Raw genomic sequence first — 22,318 nt, 5'->3', positions numbered from 1 at the left:
CCAGCCTGGTCACACATACACACAGAGAATTCTTTATGCCTCTTTATTCCTAATTTCGTCAGCACTTATAAAACCAGACTGGAGACGCAGGCCCGAGAAAACTCTCTTCCCCACCCCCAAGCTCAGCCAGCATCTGAAAGGTTTGCCTGCTCCTTGTGGAGGTGACTCTGGGGGTGGGGATGGGACAGGGGGGAATTGGGAGCTGGGCCAGGCCTGCTGGGCCATCTGCTCCCCCTGCCTCCATGGAGCTGGGCCTGGAGAGGGGCAGGAAGTAGGAGAAGCCCAGCAGTCCCGACTCCTGGGAGCCCGCCCTCTCCTGCTGACACTCTAGGGCCGGGACCCTGGCTGTCACTGAATCACCCACCACCATAGCCCCACCCACCTTCTATATCTGTATTCCCACCCCCACCCTGTCCTCCCTAAATATATACAAATGTACAGAGGGTTCCACCCCTTCTGGGGTTGGCCACTTCCCCCACCTCTCTCTCTTCTCCCTTCTCCCTTCTCTCCTCCACGGGGGGCCATGGTCTGCTCTCCAGCCCTCCCCAGGCACCAACCTCGGGAGGGGGTAAGGACAAGAAGGACCCTTGTGCCGAGCAGCTGACGCCAGGGTCGGTGAGAACAGGAACTGAGTGTCTTCCCAGAGAGCACCACCCTCTCCCCGTCAGCCTTGGGCTGCCCACAGGCCTTCTGTCCCGGGAGCTGGAGGAGACTATTTTGGGGATCCAGGGAGGAGTCCCAGATGCCTTGGTCCTTTTAGACACAGCATCATCCTAGCAAGCGAAGTCTTCAAAGAGGCCTCCTGCAGGGCCGTGTGGGTGGTGGTGGTTGGGGAGCAGGTTGCTGGCTCCCCCACCTTCAGCCCGGCCCCGGCTCAGACAGGGACTCTGCAAGGTGAAGAGGGAGCGTTCAAACCATGCCCCCAAGCATCCCACAGCCAACCGTTCCCTGACTCCTGTGGCAGAGGCTCCACGGGAGCCCAGGAGCCCCTCTCAGGCTGGTACAGAAACCATGGAGAAGGCGCTGGCGGCATCCTCTCAGGGCTCATCCTCACCTGCTCCTTCAGCTCCTGCAGCCCCAGGGTGGAGATGCCCCCAGACGAGGTCCGCAGGGGGGTCTTGGGGCGACGCCACACCCTCTTCAGTCGGTCCCAGGACACCTTGGGGTTCAGGGAGAGGGGACAGTGGTGGGCTCAGGAAACTTGGTAGAGGAGAAGGCCAGTAAGGAAGCGGGGAAGGAATATCCTGGCATCTCTCCCTGGTATTGGTAGAGGAGAAGGGCAGACTAGCCAGGTTCACCTTATAGCACTTGCTACCCAGCAAACCCCAACTAGGACTCCCCAACCCTCTCCCCCCACCCCCTTCTCCTGACTTCTCAGCACCCTCAGGCCTTCATCAGCAGACTCTGGCAAGAACCCAGAGCTTGACTTCCTGGCAGCCAGCTCCACCAGGAAGCCCGCACTGCCCCTCTGCTTTTCCCACAGGCCCCTCCTACCCTCCACCAGCTGTGTGGTGGCCCCCGACAGGCCCCTTCCTTGCCTCATAGATGTAGTCGAGGATCTCCAGCAGAGTGAGGATGCTGGCCCCGATGAACAGGCCCATCTGTCCCCCGAGGTCTCCTAGGGATCGTAAGAGCAGGGTCAGAGGGAGCAGGCCCCGCTGACCCATGCCCATGGAATCTGAGCCAGGTCTCACCCAACAGGGCTGACAAGCCGTAGGCTGCTCGCTGTTCCATGGCCTCGGAGGTGAGTGCTTCAAAAAAGACATCTAGGACCAGGAAGTTCTCCCTGCGGAGGCAGGAAGCAGTGTCCATGTGGGACCACCTTCCAAGCAGTGTCCATGTGGGACCGCCTTCTCTGGCAGAGACATCCCACGTCCAGCAGATGCTGCTCTGAGACCCCTTGTGCAGGGAAGCTGGTGACTACCCTCAGACCCCACAAGGCTGTGAGGGGAGGCAGTTCCAGACACATGTTAGCTTCACACTTTGAGGGTTATCAAGAATGCCTGCAGATTCCTGCCTGTCTTCTCCTCCAAAGCAGAAAATAGTGTTCATGTTGCCTCATCCCTATACCTCTCTAGAACCTTCAGTGGCTCCCTATTGCCCAACAGTCGACTCCAAAATTCCTCTTCCAGACTTCCGCTGTACATTCTTATTAATCTGCTTTCTTACCTGCTTCTCTTCCTCCTCCTACTCAGGCCAATCTCCACGCCACCACACAGTTCTCTAACTGGGATGCCACCCCTCTGTCCTCCTTCCTCTTCCTCTCACAGACCCAGGGTCCTCAGAGGCCCAGCTCAGGCCTACCCTGCTTCCCCTACTCCATTCACATTTATCTCTCCTGGGGCCTGAGAAGCAAACCACACCCTCACACATGGGCTCATCCACAAATTGTGGCATGGGTTTTATATTATAATCACCTGTCTTCATAGGACCCAGCACTGGGCTTGGCACCCAGAGGATGCTCAGCAGTTGCGGACTGGCTGCCGGCTGCCAGACCCAATGCTAAGTGTGGCCCCTCCTCATTCCTCTCCCAGTCCTTCCAGTTCTGCTCCCTCAGCACAGCATTCACTCAACATGCACTTAACAGACCCAGGTTGCTGAGGAAGAAAACACATAAACGGAGGGTTCTAAGACAATGGGTGCATGCAATGACACAGATAGGTACAGGTGCTGTGGCAGCTCAAATGAAAGGTGTGGACCAACAAGGACTTCCCTGGAGGTGGAGACAAAGGAAGTGACTTGGAGAATGAGGGGGGATGGGGGGGTTAGTGAGAAGAAAAGGATTGAAAGCATTCCTGGCAGAAGACTCATTATTAACAAAGATGCAGCCTACTCCGCATCTCCATCATGCACCAGGTATGAAGGTGGCTTCCACCACACACACACACACACACACACACACACACACACACACGCATGCACGCACGCACACACGCACACGCACGCACATATGCACACACATACCGTATATAGGTCTCATTGCGGTTGTACTTCCTGGCCAGGTACCGGGCTGAACCCCTGTTGGGGATCCTGACCATGGAGATTTCTTTCCCGTAGCGGGTCAGGTTGCAGGGAGTAGGACAGAAACACGGGCCCTCGGAGCCTCCACCCAGGGAGTCTGCAACACAGAGGGACCAACTTCAGTAGGGGTGGGGCTGGGGGTGGGGGAGGGTAGCCCAAAGGCCCACCAGCTTCAGAGGCTGTCCTGAGGCAGCCATGCCCACATTAAGGGCTTTTACTGGCCAGCACTGCCACTGCCTAGAGGACACTGGATGGAGGAGGTCCCTTCCTGAACCAGCTTCCGGCTACCCAACAAAGCAGATGAAGACAATGCTCCCGGCACCCTCCCACAGGCTTGTCCCTCTGTCCCCAGCCCCCTGGGGAGGGAGGTGCTCATGGGTCAGAGCTAATCAAACACATGAGGCCTCAGACAAAGGTCTTGGAGAGGAAGCTGGGATGAATGGGTGGGTGGATGGATGGAAGGACAGATGGAGAGACAAAAGAACAAGTGGATGGACTGAATTTGTATGCTTAGTAAGCAGGGTTTTCTCTGTTCACACCTTCAGATCCATTGTCCCTTCTCTTTCACTGTGCCCAGGAGGCTGAGCTCTGCTAAATGCACCACCTGACTCCCTCATCCTCTGGCTTTGGGTTGGTTCTGGACAATGGGAGGCCCCAGCAGGGTCGAAGGCCAGGAGGGGAGAGATACCAGGGTATTTCTTTGCCCGCTTTCTTACTGCCAGGCTATCGTTAGCAGAGCCTTCATTCCTCCTCTGTGACCACAGCTCCTGCCCATCAGCCCTCTTGGACAACCACAGCTCTCTCTGTGAGTTCCAGGAGTCTCCCCTCCTGCACCCATCCAGGCCTGGGGGAGGAAAGCCTCCTGGTGTTGCTAGTTCTGTGAAGTCTCAACATCCCTTGTGGTTTACTTATCCCCGCTCACACACCTGTTCCCTCACTAGACCTGCTTCACCCACCCCTCTGCTTGCCACAGTGGGTGTGTGGGATAGGGAAGGCCTCAATGTGATTCTACTGCCTCAGCATCTCAAGCCCAACACTTCTCTCCTCCTCCTGCCGCGCCATCTGGATTATTGCCATGCTCTTCCGACTCACCCCGCTTCTAGTTTCACTCCCCACCAATCTATTTCCTCCATCTAATCAGAGTCACCTTCCTAAAATCAGATAGTATTCTTGCCTTGCCCTAAGCCATGGCTGGCTTCCCAGAGCCTCCTCTACTCTTCCCCACCCCCTCCTCTGTGTTCTGCCCTCCAGCCACACTGATCTTTCAGGGCCCCAGACATCCGCTCTCTCTGGCCACAAGGTCTTTAGCTTGTGCTCTTCTTATTGTCTAGAACATGTCCCCTTTCCACCCGAGTGACTCTGACGTACCCTTCAAGTCTCAGTCTCTGTCACTTCCTCTAAAAAGCCTCCCTGCTTTCCCAGGTGCATGCCCCTCCCTGGGGCCTTGTAGGATCCCTGAGGTTCCCCTACCCAAAGACTCACACACTGTGTCTTGATGCCCATCCACAGCCTTGCCCAGCAGTGAACTCTACAAGAGCAGGGCTCTTGTTTCCACTCTCACCACCAGCACCAGCACAGGCTGTAAATGTCTGTTGAATGAATGAGTGAATGAATGAATGAAATGCAGATCAGTCAGGACTTATGGACAGATGGGGCCTGCCTTACCCACACTGGGAGCCAGCAATGCATTTTTCCTTACACCGAGAAAGGAGTCATTTCACTTCCCCAGAGAAGCAAGCTCATTTGCTGAACCAAACTTAGAAGCCTGGGTTCTCTGCAACCCCTTACCCAGCTGCCTCCACTTACCCAAATGTTCACACCTGCAAAGGTCCTCAGACCCCTGGAGGTATGGGATAAGGCTCAACCCCCAGGAAGAAGCCCCAGGAAGAGACTGGGAGGAGGAGAGCCAAGGTTGTTAGGTGAAGGGGAGACAGAGAGGTGAAGAGGAGGGTGATGAAGAGGCAGGAAAGGGAGCAGGCAGCACAGACCCAGTGTGTGGTCGGCACACTCAATGTAGATATTTGGTGGGCAGATGGTCTCATTGCCTAAAAGGAGAGAAGATTATTCCTGGAGTCTATGGTTCCATCCCCCCTGTCCCACCCCATCCCCAAACGTGGGCACACTTGTGCATGCACACACGTGCCCCCAAGATATACACGGTTGCACACACACATGCAGGCATGGGTATATACGTGCTCAAGCATATAAGTATGAAAATGTTCACGTGCATATAGACATACAAACATATGTATCTGTGTGCACGTATATGCGCATACATTTACATACATGGGTTGAAACGTGCATACAACCCCCAGAAGTACATAGGTATAGATGTAAATGGTCACCTGTGTGTATAAATACATATCATGCTCATGTGCACATGTGAAAACATGCATAAAATCCCAAATACACACACTCACATGGGTATAGACATGCACACATGTTGCACACATGCACCTGCCCATGCACATGAGCAGTCCTCTGCCCCTGGAGGTTCTGGAGCCTGGCAGGGTGGCACAGAGGGTCGGCAGGGTGGTGGGTGCCCACCTGGCATGTGCACCATTCGGCAGTGGCAGCGCTGAAGCACGGCCTCCTTTTCACAGCGCAGCCGGCAGGCAGACACACTGTAGGCCGAGTAGCCCTGAAGCTCAGGCTCCCTGAGCCCGCTCTCCGCCCGGCAGTTGCCCCAGGGCTGGGGCAGATAGGTCAGCTGCAGAGGTGGGCATGGTGGGGTCATACCCAGGAGTACCATCTGGCCCTCCAGCGCCCACAGCCCCAGCAAAGTCCCTGGGCGGACCGGTGGGCTGCGAGCTTGGGAGGGCAGGTCTGGTCAGCATCCCCTCTAAGCCCAAAGGCCCAGCCCCGGGCCCAACCCAGTGCCCAGCTGGAGGTGATCACCCGCTGTTCCTGGCAGGACACGAAGGTCTGGAAGCCCGGGGACACGCCGAAGCCCAGCTGGTGGATGTAGGGTGGCTCCTCCTGGCTGTGGATCTGCACGCGGATGCCAGCCTCAAATGATGTCTCATCTGCACAGTGGAGAGGGGAACCTTTGGGAAGCCATCCCGGCAGCTGGCCCAGGCCAGAGTCCCCAGGGTAGCCCTGCGTACTTGTCTCTCTCCAGATGGGCAGGTACTCCTCCTGCTGGATGTCCAGCATGATCTCCAGGCCGCTGCCCATGCCCCCGGCCCGGCTGGGAAGGGAGTTCTGCGGGTCTGCATTGAAAGTATAACACTTCCCATAGCGAGTATAGACCTGCAGGTGGGAGAGAAGAGAAGGGGAGATGGAAGGAGGGCTAACACTCCTTAGACTTAGGCTTCCCTGCCCGGGCAGCCCAGTCCCATTATTCCAGGAATCAGTCTACAGCCAAACCTCTCATCGGAGCTCCATCTTTTCTGCTGACACCCTCCCTTAGATGACTGAGGCACCTCCAGCTTAACAAACAACAGCAGAACTCTTGACATCTTCCCAAATCCGGCCCCTGCCCCACCATTCTCCTCCTCTGAGTGAAGGGCCTCACTACCTATCAAATTTCTCCAGTCAGAATCCCTGAGACCTCCCTTTCCCTCACCAGCAATTGTTTTGGGGCAATTCTACATCTGAAACCCAGTTAGAATTCATTCACTTTCCTTCCACATTGTGTCCCCTTCTCACCTCATGGCCCACCTGGCCACAGCAGTGGGCCTCTCACTGCTTTCCCCTCGCCCACCCTGGCCTCTGCCTCCCAGCCGTCCAGAGTGTTCCTTTCAGCTTAAAGCCCAACAATGGCTTTCCATTTCCTGCAGAACAAAGCCCGGCCCCTTCCCTCGCCTGAAAGCCTGCGTGTGACGTGACCCTTGCCTGCCTCTCCTGCCACTTCCCCCCATCCCCCAGATCTCTGACAAACCCAACCTCATGGTGCGCCTTCCTTCCTCATACCTTTGCTCATTTGGGTCCCTTCCCTGGAATGCCTCCCCTTCCCATTTTGGCAGGGCTAGCTGTTCACCTCTTAAACCTCAGCTTAAGCGTCTTTCCTCACTACACACTCATATACCACACACATACACACACACACACACACACACGTGCACAGTTCCACCTCCACCCGTCAATCAACGTGTTGGTTGGTTTGCTCAAAGTCCTTATCAAGACCTGAGATAATCTTGTTTATCTGTTTGTCTCTTAGTTCAATGTCCATCTCTTCCCCACCAATAGACTGCACCTGCCCCACTGCGGGGGGTGGGGAGGCACCCAAAGGACTCTTTCTTTAAAATATTTGTTACTGATTTCAGAGAGGAGGGGAGAGGGAAAAAGACAGAAACATCAATGATGAGAGAGAACCATTGATCAACTGCCTCTTCATGCCCCACACTGGGGACCGAGCCTGCAACCCAGGCATGTGTCCTGACTGGGAATCCAACCGTGACCTCCTGGAGTCCACCGCAATCATTTAGCCACCCAGGCTGGGCAAGAACTGTTTAATAAGCAGTTACTGCCTTGCTGAACAAAGCCCATCTTCTAACTCTGCGGAGACTTCTCCAGCATAGACACCAGATGGCACTAGCGCCCTGGGGATGGAAGTGGAGGCTCCACTGGGACGTAGCTGTGGTGGGGAGGAGATTGAGAGAGCGGTGGATGCAAGTCCCTCCCGCCTCACCCCCCCTGCCTGGCTCACCGCACAGAGCCCCCGTGTCAAACCCATCACAGGCAGCACCTTCCCTGGGGGCCAGAGGTCGGCGCACTCAATCACTCTCTCTCGCTCCGCCTCCCCTCTCCTTGGGAACGTTTCTACACTGGCAAAACCGGGAAGAAGGCATGAGGCATGTAAGGGAAAAGATGCAGTAAATGCCTAGCTTCAGAGGGAGGGTGCAGAAGGGAAATGGGTTGAGAGCCGTGAGAATGAGGATCTGGTTGTGGGACGGACAGGGTTAGGTCGCCTATACTCACTAGGTGAATCGCCTTGCTGACCCTCCCCTCTCACACTGTCCTTCCATCACCCCAATACCCTGCCTCCGGTTCCTAAAACAAAACAAGTTGACAGAACAGAGCCTCATCCACTGCTACCCCATTCCACCCACTCAGCAACCCCGGTATCAGGCCGCTTGAATTAGCCGGATTATTACAGACAGGACACTGCAGCTCAGAGAGGTGACAGGATTTGCTTATGGGTCACACAGCTCATCAGTGGAGGAGTGTGATTCACCTAGATGTGGGTGCCTGACCCCCACCAAGTCTCCTCTCAGCCCTTGTTTCCACCCCATTCCGCTGACACATGACCCAACATCCGTCCTCTTTTCTCCACTCTCTACACCCTCCTCACTCTTTCTTCCCCAGATCTGCTGCCTCTCAATTCTTCACTCCCGCGCCTGTCCCTCCCCTCCTCCTTCTGCACCCTCGCTGTCTTCTGGGCTCCAGTTCTTGACTCTGTCTGTGTCCATCTGTGTGGGGGGCAGTAGTGGACATCGCTGGCAGTACCAGAGCCTCTTTCTGGCCCAGGCAGGGTGCCAAATGGGTAGCCTATGCTTTCCAACTGCATCCTCACAACCATCTACGTCCTACAGGTGAGGAGACTGAGGCTTAGAGAGGGGAGATGATCTCCCTAAGTCTCCAAGATCAGTGCTTCTCCAAGGTCAACGTGCCAATGTGCACACACAACTCCCAGGGATCTTGGTAAATGCAGATTCTGATTGTGTCAAAAGTGTTAGCGGGCAGGACTGAGATTCTGCATTTCTAGCACTCTCCCCAGAGAGAGGGGCATCCTGAATGGGGTTGGGTGCAAGCTATCTAGGCCCCCCGTGGTGTGGGAAAGGCAGAAGGGAATATATAAGCATTTGCCCCAAATCTTAAAGCACCCCCCCCTTCCCATTCCCGGCCAAGATGTTAGAATCAGCTTTTGCTGATGCAGCCAGTTTTAAGTATACGCTCCAGTTGAAAGGCTAAACAAGGCATGAGCTGCGTGGGGACCAGAGTAGTAAACTGCTCACTCGTGTCTCCCAGCATGCTACACCCCCTCGGCAGAGCCCTGATTGCTGGCTGCCCGTGGTCTTCCCTCATCTCAGCCTCATTTGTGGGACTATGGACTGTCTGAGGCCAGGAGCCCCACTTTACCATCTTGATATCCCCAGATCCCAGTGCCACTTGCAGAAGGAGGCATGAGATTGAGGGAAGAAGTGCAGAGAGAACACTATCAAATACCAGATCCGATGCGACGTGCCTCTGATCTATTTTCTCCTTTGAGCTGCCAAGACAACCACGTGAGGTAAATGTTATTACCTCCATTTAATGATGAGGAATCTTAAGAGAGGGACAGTGACCTGGCTAAGGACATACAGCAAGTAAATGGCAGCAGAGATTCAAACGGAACTGAGCCCGATGCCAAAACAGAATGCTTATAAAACACCTGGTATGTTCAGCGAATGAATGACTCAGATACCTCCAACATGTACACACAGACACACATCGCGTGACCCTGAGCTCAGCGCGGTGCAGGGCCAACCCCATTGGGGAAGCTTTGGCTCTGATGGCTTTGGAGGGTAGTGATTATCTGGCACCACTGCCTCAAGTTGGCTGTGCGGAGTAGGTGTGACAAAGCGAGGTGGGTAGAAGGAATCTGAGTCTGAAGGGTATACTTTGCAGGAAATGGACAGGCCAGACAGGCAGGGCCAGGCCACCTGCACAGCCTGGGTCAGGCCCGACTGCTGCGCAGAGCAGAACGTTGCTCTGGAGACGGCCCCTGGGTCAGGCAGGCAGCGCAGGTGGAGCCGCCAGCTCCTAAGTGGCAGAACATTTGTGGCAGCACAGCCACCGCCTCTTCCATGGAGACGGCACGGCCACTCAGGCACATGGGCCCAGTGCTGTCCACTGCTCTCTCCCCCCAGACAGGCCTGGAAGGAGAGCATGTGCACAGGAGCTGACTGGCTAGGGCTCAGCCAACGGAAGGGGCAGGTTCCAGGCCAGGATGGGACCCGATGGGTCAGGGGCTAGCTCCAGATCGCCCACCACCAGCCCTTTGACTCTGGACCCTGTCCCCATCTCAGACCCCACCTCCTCCTTCAAAAGGCCCTCTTCTTCTCTGCCCTTCCTTGCTCTCTGCCTTAGTTCCCAGGTCCACCCTCCTGACCCTCGCCTGAGCACGTGGCCTCCCAGAGCCCTTTGGCCCCAGGCTGGACAGCTGCTTGATGAGACTCTGCCTGCGCTGCATGCAGACCCTTGGGCCCTCCACCACCTTCCTTCTGGCTAGCCTCTATCTGTCACTCCCAGAACACCCCCCTTTAAAAGTATTAGCCTGCACCAGCTCTGGGTCCGTCTGTCTCTCTGGCCTCTGTCCCCTGATCTGTCTGTCTCTCAAGTTCCTCCTCCTGGCCTGTCTGTCCTCAGCCTCCAGTCCATCTGGTCTCTGTTTTTCTGCCCCTGGCCTTTTGTTGGCCTGTCCATCCCTCTGGCCTCTGTCTTTCCCTCCCATTGGTCTGACTACCACCACCCCTCCCCCACTACCTCACACCCTGTTCCTTTGCTGTCTATATCTCTACCTTATTTGCTTTCCTCCTTTCTTCTCTGCCTATCGCTTAGTCTAGCTGTCCATGACTATCTCTTTTGTTCCTCTTAGACTTTTACCTGGGCCTGAGGCAGCTCCCCCTCAAACCAAGAATCTCTCCCTAGGTATGCTCCTCTTTTTCGCCCCGCCCTCTCTCCAGGTCTGCTCCGGTCCATGATCAGGGGTTGGGAGAGAGATCTAAGAGGGGGCTGAGTTCCGTCTATCCACAGCTCCCATTTCCCCTGGCTCGCGTGGCTGTGTTTTCTCCCGTCCCTCCCCATCCCCGCATCCTCCCTGCAGTCACAGAGACTGTGGGGTTAACAGGCAATTAGCAAGTCCAGGGCTCAGAGCTGCGAGGGAGCGGGCCCAGCCTCCAGGAGATAAGAAGCAGCCCAGGCTGGGCTAATCCTGGAGCTAATCTGCAGCCTGGGCTTTATCTCTGCTGCCTTTTGGGCACCCTGCCTCTTGCCAAGGCCCTGGCACAACACCCCCCACTTTTCCATGGCAGCTTCATTTCCCCCCAAATTCCATCAGCCCTCTTGCCGCTGCAGTCCAGTCTCTTACTAGCACTCAGGCCCCTGGGATCATTGCCCCTCAGCCTGCAGTGCCCTGGGATCCGGTGGAAGGGGATGCACCTCCATATACCCTGGATTGTGACTAGCACCCCAGGTCTGAGAGCTCCCAGCACAGGTTCGAAGCCTCCTTCTCTATTCTCACCAGGGGCAGAGGAAGAAAGATGGCAGCAACTCAAAACACCTGGGGTGTCTGCAAGGGGGAACTTGGAAGTCACTCAGTCTAAATCCTCACTATACAAAGGCCAAAATAGAAGCCCAGAGACACAAGGTGCATATCTAAGGACACGCAGAAAAAAAAGGGGGGCAATGAGAACCCAGTCCCCCCCACCCAGTGGCTCCAGCTTTCTCCACTAACTGCAGTCACTCCTGGGGAATCAGAAGACCCTGGTCCCAGCTCCAGCTCCACCACTGACAGCCTGAGGAAGCTTGGTTACTAAAGTGATTTATTGACTTCTTTGGACCTCAGTTTCCTCATCTGTCAAGTGAGGACAGAAATTCCTGCTTGATTTATTTCACAGGGTGGTTGTAAGTCTCAAAATAGACGATATATATGAAAGCCATTTGCAAAGAGAAATCATATACATGATGCCTCGATATTAGTATAATAAGAGTGCTGTAGAGACCAGTAAGAACCAAGCTATGGCAGAGGCCAACCCTTGGATACGGTGCCAGGAATGGAGCCACCTAAGCTCATAGCCTAGGGGCAGGGGCACAAATCTTAAAGTTTGACAAGCAGGGCTCAAATCCTTACTGCCACCAACCTTGAACGAATAGCCTAGGCTTGTGATTTCACCTCTTTGAGCCTTGGATTTCTCATCTGTAGAAGGGGAACAGGACTCCTCCTCCTAAGATAGTCACAAGGAGTAGAGCTCAATGCAGAGCAATACATAGTAACTGCTCAAGAAAAGGGGGAGCCCGTTGGGGCAGCCACACTTCCTGACAACATGGTGCAGCCACTTTGATCTTGGATTCCCACCAGACCCCCTCTCACAGGGCCTCATGCACCCTGGCAAAGGCTTTATCTGCATTTTGGGAGAGACAGCGCTTTCATAGAGGATAGAGCTCTGCCAGAGCGAGACCCCCCAGGCTCTGAGCTCGGGCTCCTCCACCAGATGGGCACAGGCCAGAGGCCCAATGTGGTTCACACGTGGGCCCTGCCCTTACTGTCTGTGGGATTTGACTAGTCGTTTAACCTCTTGCATCCTCCATTTTTCATCAGGTAAAATGGAAGCAATAAGAGACACCCTTCAGAGGTATTGCAAGGAAAGAAACAATGTACATAAATAAGAGCCACAGCTAACATATATTTAGCCTCCCTCTGTGCCAAGCACAGTCCTAAGTGCTGTATTAACTCCTTCATCCTCACAAAAACCCTAAACTGGAGGTCTCTAATCATCTGCATTTTACAGACACGAAAGGAGGCCCGGAGCAAGTAAGGAGGCTGCCAGGCCATGCAGTGTGGCGGGTCTAGGGACCAGGCAGTCTGGTGCTGAGTCTGTGCTCACAGCCACTGGCCTTGCACCAACCAACAGGAGGCGCTCAAGAAACGGCGAGGATTCTAACAACACTTATTAGCCCAACACTTAAGGCTGTAAGGAGTGTCAGGTGCTGTGCTTGGTCCTGGGGATGATTCAGAGAACAAAGCAGCCAGCCTCTGCCCTGAGGGAGCTTGCTGTCCGGCTGCAGAGACATTCATTCATTCAGAAGGTGTTGATTGAGCACTTACACTCAGCCAGGTGCGAAGCAGTGGGCAACAAAGCTCCGAGCACACAGGCATAGACAGGCCATTAGTAGCAGTGACTGGTGCTGTGATGGGGGGCTGGTGCCAGTCCTCTGACAGTGGAATCAGGGTTCAACTGGGTGGGAGAGTGAAGCTCCTCAGAGCAAGCCCAATTGCCCACCCAGGAAGGACATCAGACCATGCCAGTCAGGGGGAGAATACCCACTCCCCAAGCAGGCCTGGCCCCCTCACTTACCACACCGCCAACAGTCCCCCAGCCCTCACCCCCAACGCCACCCAAGTGCTTTTCACGGTGACTTCCTCCCTGAGGTATTGGTGCTGTGGGCCTAGAAGGGAATGGGCACAGGGTTGTTCACATCTAAATGTGGGAGCGGTGGTGGAAGAAAGGTAGGAGCCGGGTCTAAGCCCTGTGACTTCAGGCTGCGGCTGAGCTGGAGCTGGGAGCCCCGGAGAGCTTGGGGCGGAGGAAAGCCCTGACCCCAGGCCAGCACGCGTGTCCACCGGAGAGGAGCGCTCAGGGCCGCCAAGCGCAGGTAAACAGCCAAACCTATTCCTCCCAGGTAACAGCTACCTAGGCCTTAAACCCTAAAAAGTCAACTTTCCAGGCGGGAATATTTTTAATTTGTAACAAGGTCCTCCCCGACATTTCCACCCCTCGAAGCGAAGTTATTCGTTAAGTGAATAAGCGAAGTTGTTTGTTTACACCCTGGAGCACACACCCCTGGCCCCCACCCCGGACCCGGCGGGAATTTAGGAGCCAAGACTGAGAGGTGGCAGTGGCGACTGCAGTGGGTGGGAGGGTGGGAGCCACTCGGGGCCCCAATGTCCCCACCGCCCCCCAACCCCACCCCGCACAGACACCCTGGGGTCCAGTCCCGGCCCGCCCGGCCCAGAGAGCCGCACCCATAGGGCCGCACCCAGCGCCAGGCGCTCCCATCAGCCCCTCCTCTCTCCCGCGGGGCAGGCATCCATCACCGCGCCGAGCGCCCTCCCTCCCGTCTCCTGCGGGATCCTCAGCTCTCCTCCCTGGGTTTGCCTCATTTGCATTCCCTCGGCTCCCAGCTCCTCGGCAAAGTGACCTCCGCACACAGCGGCGCCAGAGGCTTCCACTGCGGAGGGAGCCGCCGCCGCCCCCCGCCCGCCCAGGAAAGGGCGCGGGGCGCGAGCCTGGACGGCGGGGCGGGCCGGGGGCCGGGGAGGGGGTGCTGCAGAGTGGGGTCCGGCTGGCGGGCTCGGGAGCGGCGGGAAAGGCCTGGTGCGGAGGGACTCGGGAGGCATTTGAACCCTCCACCTCGGGTCCCCAGCGGGCGGGAATGGGACTGGGAGGGCAGCGCCTGGCCAGCAAAGCTGCGCCCCAGAAACGAAGCCGCTGCGCCCCAGAAACGAAGGCCCTGCTTGGAGCCTGGGGTTCCCCGACACTCCCGTTTCCCTCCCCCTAGTATACCCACTGGAAAGGGGCCAGCTGTACGGGGCAGTCGCCCAAGGCGGGGCCGCACAACCCCCGTCCCTGCCCCCCATGGCCCTCCGAGCCGCCGCCCCTCCCCCCGCTTGGTATTTACACCTTTCACACATTTGTAAGCTATTATCCTGTCCACGCTTAGTCACCGCTGAGCCAAGCGCCACGGATTTAGCTCCTTTAATCTTTCCTCCTAAATCAATCCTCCATTTCCCCTTAATCATCCGGTGGCTCCTCTCTGAACTCTCGCTGCTGCCTGGGCTGCTGCAGCCCAAGCCTGTCTCTCTGGAACGGCTCCCCCTCCAACCCAAACCGATGTCCCAAGGGCATGGTGAACATTTAAGGGGGAGGGGGCTTTTCGGCGCTGCCAGCCTCAGGCCTGGAAGCCACAGTAAGAGGTGTAGGCACCCTCTACCCCTCTGGAAAACAGAGCCCTCTGAACCCTCCATTCTCCCTCCCCTCTCCCTCTCTGTTCTCCTGCCTTCCCACCCTCATTCATCTGAGATGGTTCCAAGACCCCAAGCCTGCACCATGATTTGCAAAAAATAATAATAACCCAAAACAGCGCCTTCGGGCTTCTTGTCCATGGTTCTGGCTGTCCCCTCCCCAGCCGCTTTAAGGAGGTGGCATTGCTGCGAGAGCCTGGCAGGGCAGGGAAACACTGATAACTCACCAGCCTGAGGCTGCCCTCTCCCCCTCCTCCTCCTCCTCCTCCAGGGTGGCTGTCCAACTCTCCTGACCATCCATGTCTGCACCCGGCAGTCACTCTCTCCCCTCTGCCCAGGGGTCTCAACCTGAGCCCCACCTCCCTGCCCCCGCCATTCCTGATCCTTCCTGCCCCAGCCTGGGCTGAGCGGAGGCAACCCTGCCGCCAGCCACGAGAGGGAGCAGGTTCCTCCGGGAAGCAGAAGGGCAGGGGAAGGGGAGAGAAGAGGGGGACGTGGGGGCCATTTCTTCAAATGCTAATCAGCATATTCCGGCGGTGCCGCGAGACGCTGAGCTGATAATGAGCCCAGCTCGGGGCTGATTCCTGATTAATGAAGAGGCCACAGGGCTGCTGAGTGGGGCCGGGTAGGGCGCGTCCTTCATAGCCCTCCCGCTGCCCTTGCAGACCAGCCCTCTGTAACAGTAACAGCCCCTGTCCTTGGCTGCTCCACCGACACCGACACCACTCAGATCCCTCTCTGCCATCTCCACTGGCCAACGAGAAGCAGCCCGGCTGAGAGCGCCCCCTCCAGGAGGGCATGGGGGCAGCAGCCAGTAGCAGGGCGGACACTGGGTTTCTGCAATCTGTGAGTTCAAGGTAGCCCTCAGAGTACTATTTTTTTTTTTAATCAGGAAAAACATTATTAAAATAATCAAGGCTCAGGGCTTCTCTGGACAAATTGGAAAAGATGTTCAGTTCTCCTCAGACCCCACCCTTCCCAATTGCATGCCCTTCTCAACCTGACCTGCCTGGCTCCTGAAGGCAGGGCCAGCCCTGAACTCAGAAGTTGAATTAAATGTTCTCAAGCTTCATGCCTCCAGAGAAAACAGACCAGAGAGGACAGAGGGCTGGGGGTGGGGATTAGAGGTAGTAAGCGCCCTGAACCAACCTCAGTGGCTACCTCCCCCTCCCTTCTTTCCCCCCCCTACCCCCCCTCCCCGCCTCTCTTTCAGGCCCTTGGAGCCAGTGGCAAAGGATGGAGTGGGATATGTGTGAAGTGGCCTCTCTCACACCAAGGGTAGGGGGCAGAAAGGGTCAATATGGGCCCCACCACGCCAGGGAAGGGAACAGGAGGAAGCTTGGACAGAAGGCAGGGGTTTGCTAAGGGATTGGGGGGCCAGGAAGACAGAGAATGATAGAGGGCTTGCATGTTGCTCCCCTTGCCTCGTAGCTGCCCTGGTGGCAGCTGGGGTGGAGCCGAGAGGGGGAGGGAGAAGGACAGGGAGGGGGACTGCCCAGCTGGAAGAGGCCTTGTCTAATTGTGCCTGATTAGTAGAGAGGAAGAGAACAGGGCGAGTGATTAATAGTCTCGGCAGTCACCAGCATGTGCAGGAGGAGGGTTGGGAGGGGGAGGGAAGCCAGAGCCCAGAGGGAATGGAGACAGTGAAGCGCTCACAGGTCCCTGGTCACCTGCCGCTCAAGAGGCTGCCTGGACCCCACAGAGAGGGGCAGGGTCCTACCCCTGCCTCCTCAAGGATTCTCTGTCTCCCCTGTGCCTCAGTTTCCCAGACAACAGAATAGAAAAGACCAGGGTGTCACATCCTGCCCCTGGGAAGAAAGGTGCATGCACTATTATTGTGGTGCTTCCAAACGCCTCGATGTACCCACACAGGCGCTATCCTCAGCTCAACCTGGGACCTCAGCCCAGAGAGTGGATGCCAGGCACAGCCCGCAGCTGTCATCCTCCGTTCTTTGATACCAGTTGGAGGTCCCAGCCCCACCCAATCAGGCAGTCTGAACCTCGTTCCCAGGACCAGAACTGCTCTGTCCAATACGGCAGCCACGAGCCGCATGAGGCTATTTGAATTGAGCATTCATTCTCTTGTCACACTAATCACATTTCAGATGCTCAATAGCCGGGATGGCTAGTGACTACCATGTGGGGCAGCACATTTCTGTCATCACACAATGTCCTGTGGGAGAGTGGTGGTCTCAAGTGTGTGCTCTCGCTCCTGCACCTGTGCCCGTGTGCATGAATATTTGGGAGGGTTGGCTAGCATGGGAATGCCATAATGGGGGAGAGGGGAGTGCGGGCCTCAGGGTAAGGAAGGGGGAAGGGTAGGTGAAGGAATAGGGAAGATGCTGGTGTCCCGGTCAGAACACGGCAGGCAGTGCTGGGAGAGCCAGGAGTTGGGGTGGTGGCATTTTAACAGTTGATACTTCCAGGATGCACCCTAGGAGCCGGCCAGGCAGTGGGCTAAGCCACCTCTTGAATCCTCACAGCCACCCACATTTTTTTAGGTTCAAATATTTTATTGAATGACTAGGAAATCTGATGCTTAGGGATGCTTTTTTACTCCTCCAAGGGCAAGCGCTTAAAGGGCAGAGCTGAGGTTCGAATCCACATGGTCTGGCTCCAGAACCCGCACACTTGACTGCCATACCGTGCCATCCCCAGCTGAGAGGAAATGCTGAATCTTAGAGTCATCCTTGCATTTTACAGCTAAAGAAATGACGCCTAGGAAGACACAGTGATGTCTGCCTTCTAAGTAAGTGGGCAGGCTGAGAGCAAGCAGCAGCGGGGAGAGTGTAGATGGGGCTTGGAGCATTGGGGTGGGGACCCAAAGGCGGAAGGAATCAGGGAGGAAGGGGAGAATATAGGTGGTGGTGAAATTATGAGGTGGAGGTGGGAGTGGCTTGGTATGAGACTGAGTAAGGAGAAGGTTAGGAAAGAGCAGAAGAGCCGGGCGGACTAGGTGGAGGGCATCATGGGCGAAGAGGCCAGAGTACCCTCCGCATCCAGGAGCCATCTTCTTTCTCTCTCTCTACCCCCTTCCCTTTCTCCTTTCCAAACCTCACCCAGCCCAGCATGGCTCATTCCTTAAACCTTCCCAGTTCTCTTCGGCCCAGAGTAGCCTCCCTCTCTGAACTCGGGCTCTTACCATCCATGTACCTAGTTTGGCAATGAATCCTGGTGCCTCATGACACCACTTGGTGTGCATGGCTGGTTAACTCTTGCATGGCTGGTTAAGCTTTTGAGTGGCCCTGTCCCCATTCCACCACAAGACTGTAGGTTGCTTGAGGACAGGGACTGGGCACTAGGGCTTCCCTTCTTTGTCCTCCCTGCAGCACCTGGCAGGGAGCCTGGCCCCGGGTGGCGCTCAGAACACCATGTTGATTAACTGAGTAAGTAGCTGATTGGGAGTCAGCGAGGGGATATCAGGAAGCATGGGGGTGAGGGGGGGGGGGGGAAGCAATCGCAGTGGTAACAGAAGCAAGAGCAGCAGCTTAGGGGACTGGGGGAGGGTGCATTACCCAGAGTAAAAATAGGCTGGAAAATGTGACATTTATTAACTTGGATTCCGGAGGAAAGGTCACAGCAGAGTAGGGAGTGGAAAGAAGGAAACAGGAAAAGCAACACAAAACACACAACAGCCCCTTCCTTACTCAAAGCGTGTCTCTGTCACTGGCCATCTCCCCGCTCACGGCCTGGCCGTTTCTCCACCAACCGGACCCTGTACCCATCTCCCCATCATCAGTCCCAGATCTCTGGCATGGCTCCATGATCTCACCACAGTTCAGAATGGACCTCATGCCCTCATCAGAGACCCCATGCCACTTCTCCCGTCCTGCCACAACAATACGCCCATCTTCCTCAATGCCACGGTTCATGGACCCCCCCTCCCAAGCCATAATCCCAGACCCTGTGAATCTGCAGCAGCCTCAGCCCTAGAATGCCAGGTCCAACGGAGAGTTACACTCAGGAGATGGGGGAAGGGGTGCAGGCAGAAGGTATGGGGTCTAGGCTGGGTCAGGGAGAGGGGGAGCAGGATCCAAAGAGAAATTCCTTCCCCTCAATGCTTGCTTTGCCCCTCTGCCCCTCATCGTCCTGCCACAGCCCCAGCGCTGAGACCCACACACACATGTGTACTATCCTCCTCTCCCCAGCCCCAGCGCACACAAGGGATGGTGGGAGATCCACCTTCATCTCGCTGGGGCATCCCCAGGATTCAGACTCGCCAGCCTTGTACAGGGGACTCCCTCTTCCCGTATCCTCTGGCACCTGCTCCTCTCCTGAAGGCCAGGCAGGACCCCCTGCCTCCTCACCTTGCTTCCCCATCCCTTTATGTCTGCCTCCCCTTCCCTCCCACTGGGATTTCATCACCCTTCCCCTTCCCTTTTCACCCCAGCCGGGCCAGGGACACAAACTCCAGCTCAGGGACACAAAGCGCCCATTGATTTCTGCCCCAACAGCACCTGCTGAGACTGAGCTTTGTCCCCCCACCTCAGACGGGTGAGGACGCCATATAGAAGAGTCCCACGGATCTGAACATCCGCATTCACACTGCACTCCCCACCTCTTTGGGGGGACACTCAAGCTCTGGGTTTGGGAGCAGTGACTTTTTCATAGAAGAGGGGTTTTGTAGCAGGATGACAGGTCAGTGCCCTGACTCCTGTCCCAGCACACCCCTTCTCCCTCTTCCCCTTCCCCCATTCCTACCTAATGGCAGGAGGACCCCGAGGCTGCAGGTGGGAGGCAGGCACCCAGTGGGAGCATGTTTCCTGGTGATACTGAGGCAGTGAGTAAGTGAGTAAGTGAGTGAGAACCTGGGTACGGGTGGCCTGGCCATAAGGAGGGAAAGTCCCCTGTCTCCTGGGCTGGCCCTGGAGGCTGGGCTGGAGTGGGTACCATGTCGACAACACATATGTGCATATGCATCTGGGCAGTGGTGACACGCATGAAAACACTCACACACACAATGCTGGGAGTAAACTGGACTGGGACAGGCATCCCAAGCACCAGGAATAATAGGTAACCCCTGACTGGGTGAATGGAGCGCTGACATACAGACAGCATGCAAGACACCCTCCATATACACACACAGACACATACTCACATACATGGTGAGAGACGGTGACAGCAGTCCCCACATGGGGAGCAGGGTTGAGAGAGATAGGGGGTATCACAAGAGGGAATGACATCCACAGCATGATCCCGGGATCCTTGGCAGCTAAGTAAGAGCTGGGATGTGGGCACAGAGATATGTAGCTCTCTAGCTGTGTGGGTGTGCAGGTGTGCAAGTGAGTGTAATGGCAGGGACACTGAGTGTGTGTGTGACAGGGAGTGTGCAGGAAACTGTGTCCTGGAGCCATAGGGGTGTGTGTGTGTGTGTGTGTGTGTGTGTGTGTGTGTGCTGGGCAGCCATGAGGGTGAGCCATGCACACAAGAGTGAATGAGTGATTCTCAGTGTCAGAGCCAGAGCCGGGCAAGGGAGCAGCAGGAACCAGGAAAAGGAGGGAGGGACTGGAACGCGGGAGAAGCCGGAGGGGCAGCATGAAAGAGGGATGTGTGAGGGAGCCTGTGAAAGGGGGTGTGTGTGAGAGACAGAGACAGAAGAGACACTGACACCCAGTGTACGCGAACATCCTCTCCATCCCGCCCGCCGCCTGGGCCAGCTCCCTAGGAGGCAGTCGGAGGCCCTTCTGTGCTGGAACCCCCCACACAACCTCTCCCCTTCACCCTCATTTGGTGAGGAGAGGAACCCAGAAGCCACAGAAGAGAAGTGGGGCCAGTTGGCCCAGCCGTGGCGTGGTGCATTCCTTCCCTGCAAGCTGACCAGCTTTGGGGCCCCTGAGCCCCTCCAGGACCCCAGCCCAGACCTGGGCACTGCGGTGGCAGCAAAGCCAAGAGGAGGAGCAGCAGCAGCGCCAGGGTAAGCCCCTGGGTGTCCCCGGCTCCGTGGCTGGGGAGCCAGAGGGAAACACCAGGCTTGGGGGAGACCTGAGGCCAGCCTCTGGTGGCGGAAGGAAGGAAAACCCCATTGAGGATGCCCCCACGCACCACCACCCCCCTCCAGCCACCCGGGCCAGGCGGGCCAGCTGGCAGGACTCACCACGGAGAAGTTGCTGGCGGAGCAGTGATGCCCACTGAAGTTGCAGCTCTTGAGCATGTCGGCAAGCTGGTGGCCAGTGCGGTTTAGGATGTCTACCATGTCGGGCTCCGGGTAGCGCAGGCCGGCGGCTCGGTGCCCGTCCCGGTCTTTGGGGGGCAGCCCCGTCAGATTGGCCAGGTGGAAGATGTCAGCGTCGCTGAGCGCCGAATGCCGGAAGCGGTTGATGTTGCAGAGGGTGACAGCCGGGAAGCCTGCCACTGGGGCCGGGGCGGCAGGGTCCATTGCCACCAGGTGAGGCCAGCTCAGGTAGCCCCGGGCCAGGCCTGCCGCCTGGTACAGGAAGGCGGTGAGCGAGGTGAAGAGAGCCAGTGCCCACAGGGTTCTACGAAGTCCGTGGGGGCCTGGGCCACAGGCCCGGCCCAGCCCATGCAGAGTGCTTGTGCTGGCAAAGGTGGCCAGGTCCCGGGGTGCTGCTGCCCCCCGCGCAGCCCCCAAAAGGCTCTGCTCGTCCCCTGCCTCCTTCTCCTTGGGTTTCGCATCCTCCTCTGCAAATTTGATTTTGCACACAATCTCGATCGGCATCTGTCCCCGGCTGCTGGAACTGGCCAGAGCCTCCCTGCCCCTGTCCCTCCCTGGCCAGCAGCCCCCGGTGCCCTCCGGAGTGTCGGTGGTGGCAGCGGCTGCTCTTCTAAACTCAGGGCAAGCTGGAGGAGGATGGGGACAGGGTGGGGGCCCGAGGTGGGGGAGTCACTCCCACTCCCAGCAGCTCCGCAGCCCTGGTGCTGCCTCTGCCGCCGCTGCCTCTGCCGCCCGCCGCTTGTCTCTCTCCTCGATCGTCTCCTTGTGGCTTCCCTTATCAGCACCAGCACAGCTGTCAGCCCCTGCGTGTGTCCCTGCGAGCAAGCGAGTGAGCTGCTCCGCCACGCCGCGCAGCCCCAGCCGCTCCGCTCAGCATGTGCTCCGGAGCCCACCCCGTGCTTAATAATTCAGGACATGTCAACAGCGTTTCACCGGCGGCACGGGCGGCAGGAGCCAGGCCAGGGGAGGGGGCAGCCCCTCCCGGCCCAGGACAGGGATCCCTGGTCTCTGCCTGAGACCTCGAGCTGCCCCATGAACTCTTGCTATACCCTAGCCTCTCGTGGGGTACCCTGATGGCCCCATCCCCAGGCCACCCAAGGAAGAGTGCCGCACCCAGAGTCCTCAGCGCATTCGGCCACTTTTCTGGGCCACACCCCAGGAGGGGCCAGCCAGCTCCATCCTCCCAGGTCCTGGCCTCCCTGACTCCTGACTCCAGCATCCAGCCACCACCTGACACCCCCCACCACCACCACCTACCCCGCTCACGGTGGCCTCTAGAAACTCCTTGGGAGAGCCACTTGTTTGAATGGGGGGTGGGGGCGGGCAGAGGCAGAGGGGGGCAGGATAGACAGACAAGGGGACAGCATGAGGCCGCCAAGATTCTCGGCTTCCTTAGA

The 22,318-nt window shown here is 57.1% G+C and overlaps 1 protein-coding gene across 1 annotated transcript; it reads right to left on the bottom strand.

The window, feature by feature from the left end:
* Positions 1-29: 29 nt before the first annotated feature.
* On the bottom strand, positions 30-22,318 carry ASIC4 (acid sensing ion channel subunit family member 4). Its single transcript, XM_036421797.2, has 10 exons — positions 20,844-22,318; positions 6,129-6,273; positions 5,920-6,047; positions 5,569-5,731; positions 5,010-5,066; positions 2,965-3,118; positions 1,695-1,786; positions 1,539-1,618; positions 1,055-1,159; positions 30-887 (listed from the first exon to the last, which is right to left on the bottom strand). The coding sequence occupies exons 1-10, from the start codon at positions 21,423-21,425 to the stop codon at positions 774-776; spliced, it is 1,620 nt and encodes a 539-aa protein (XP_036277690.1). The 5' UTR covers positions 21,426-22,318; the 3' UTR covers positions 30-773.

The sequence above is a fragment of the Pipistrellus kuhlii genome, unplaced genomic scaffold (assembly GCF_014108245.1).
Source record: "Pipistrellus kuhlii isolate mPipKuh1 unplaced genomic scaffold, mPipKuh1.p scaffold_m20_p_7, whole genome shotgun sequence".
Taxonomy (NCBI): Eukaryota; Metazoa; Chordata; class Mammalia; order Chiroptera; family Vespertilionidae; genus Pipistrellus; species Pipistrellus kuhlii.
The sequence above is the reverse complement of the archived record's forward strand: the minus strand, read 5'-3'. Positions and strand labels throughout refer to the sequence as shown.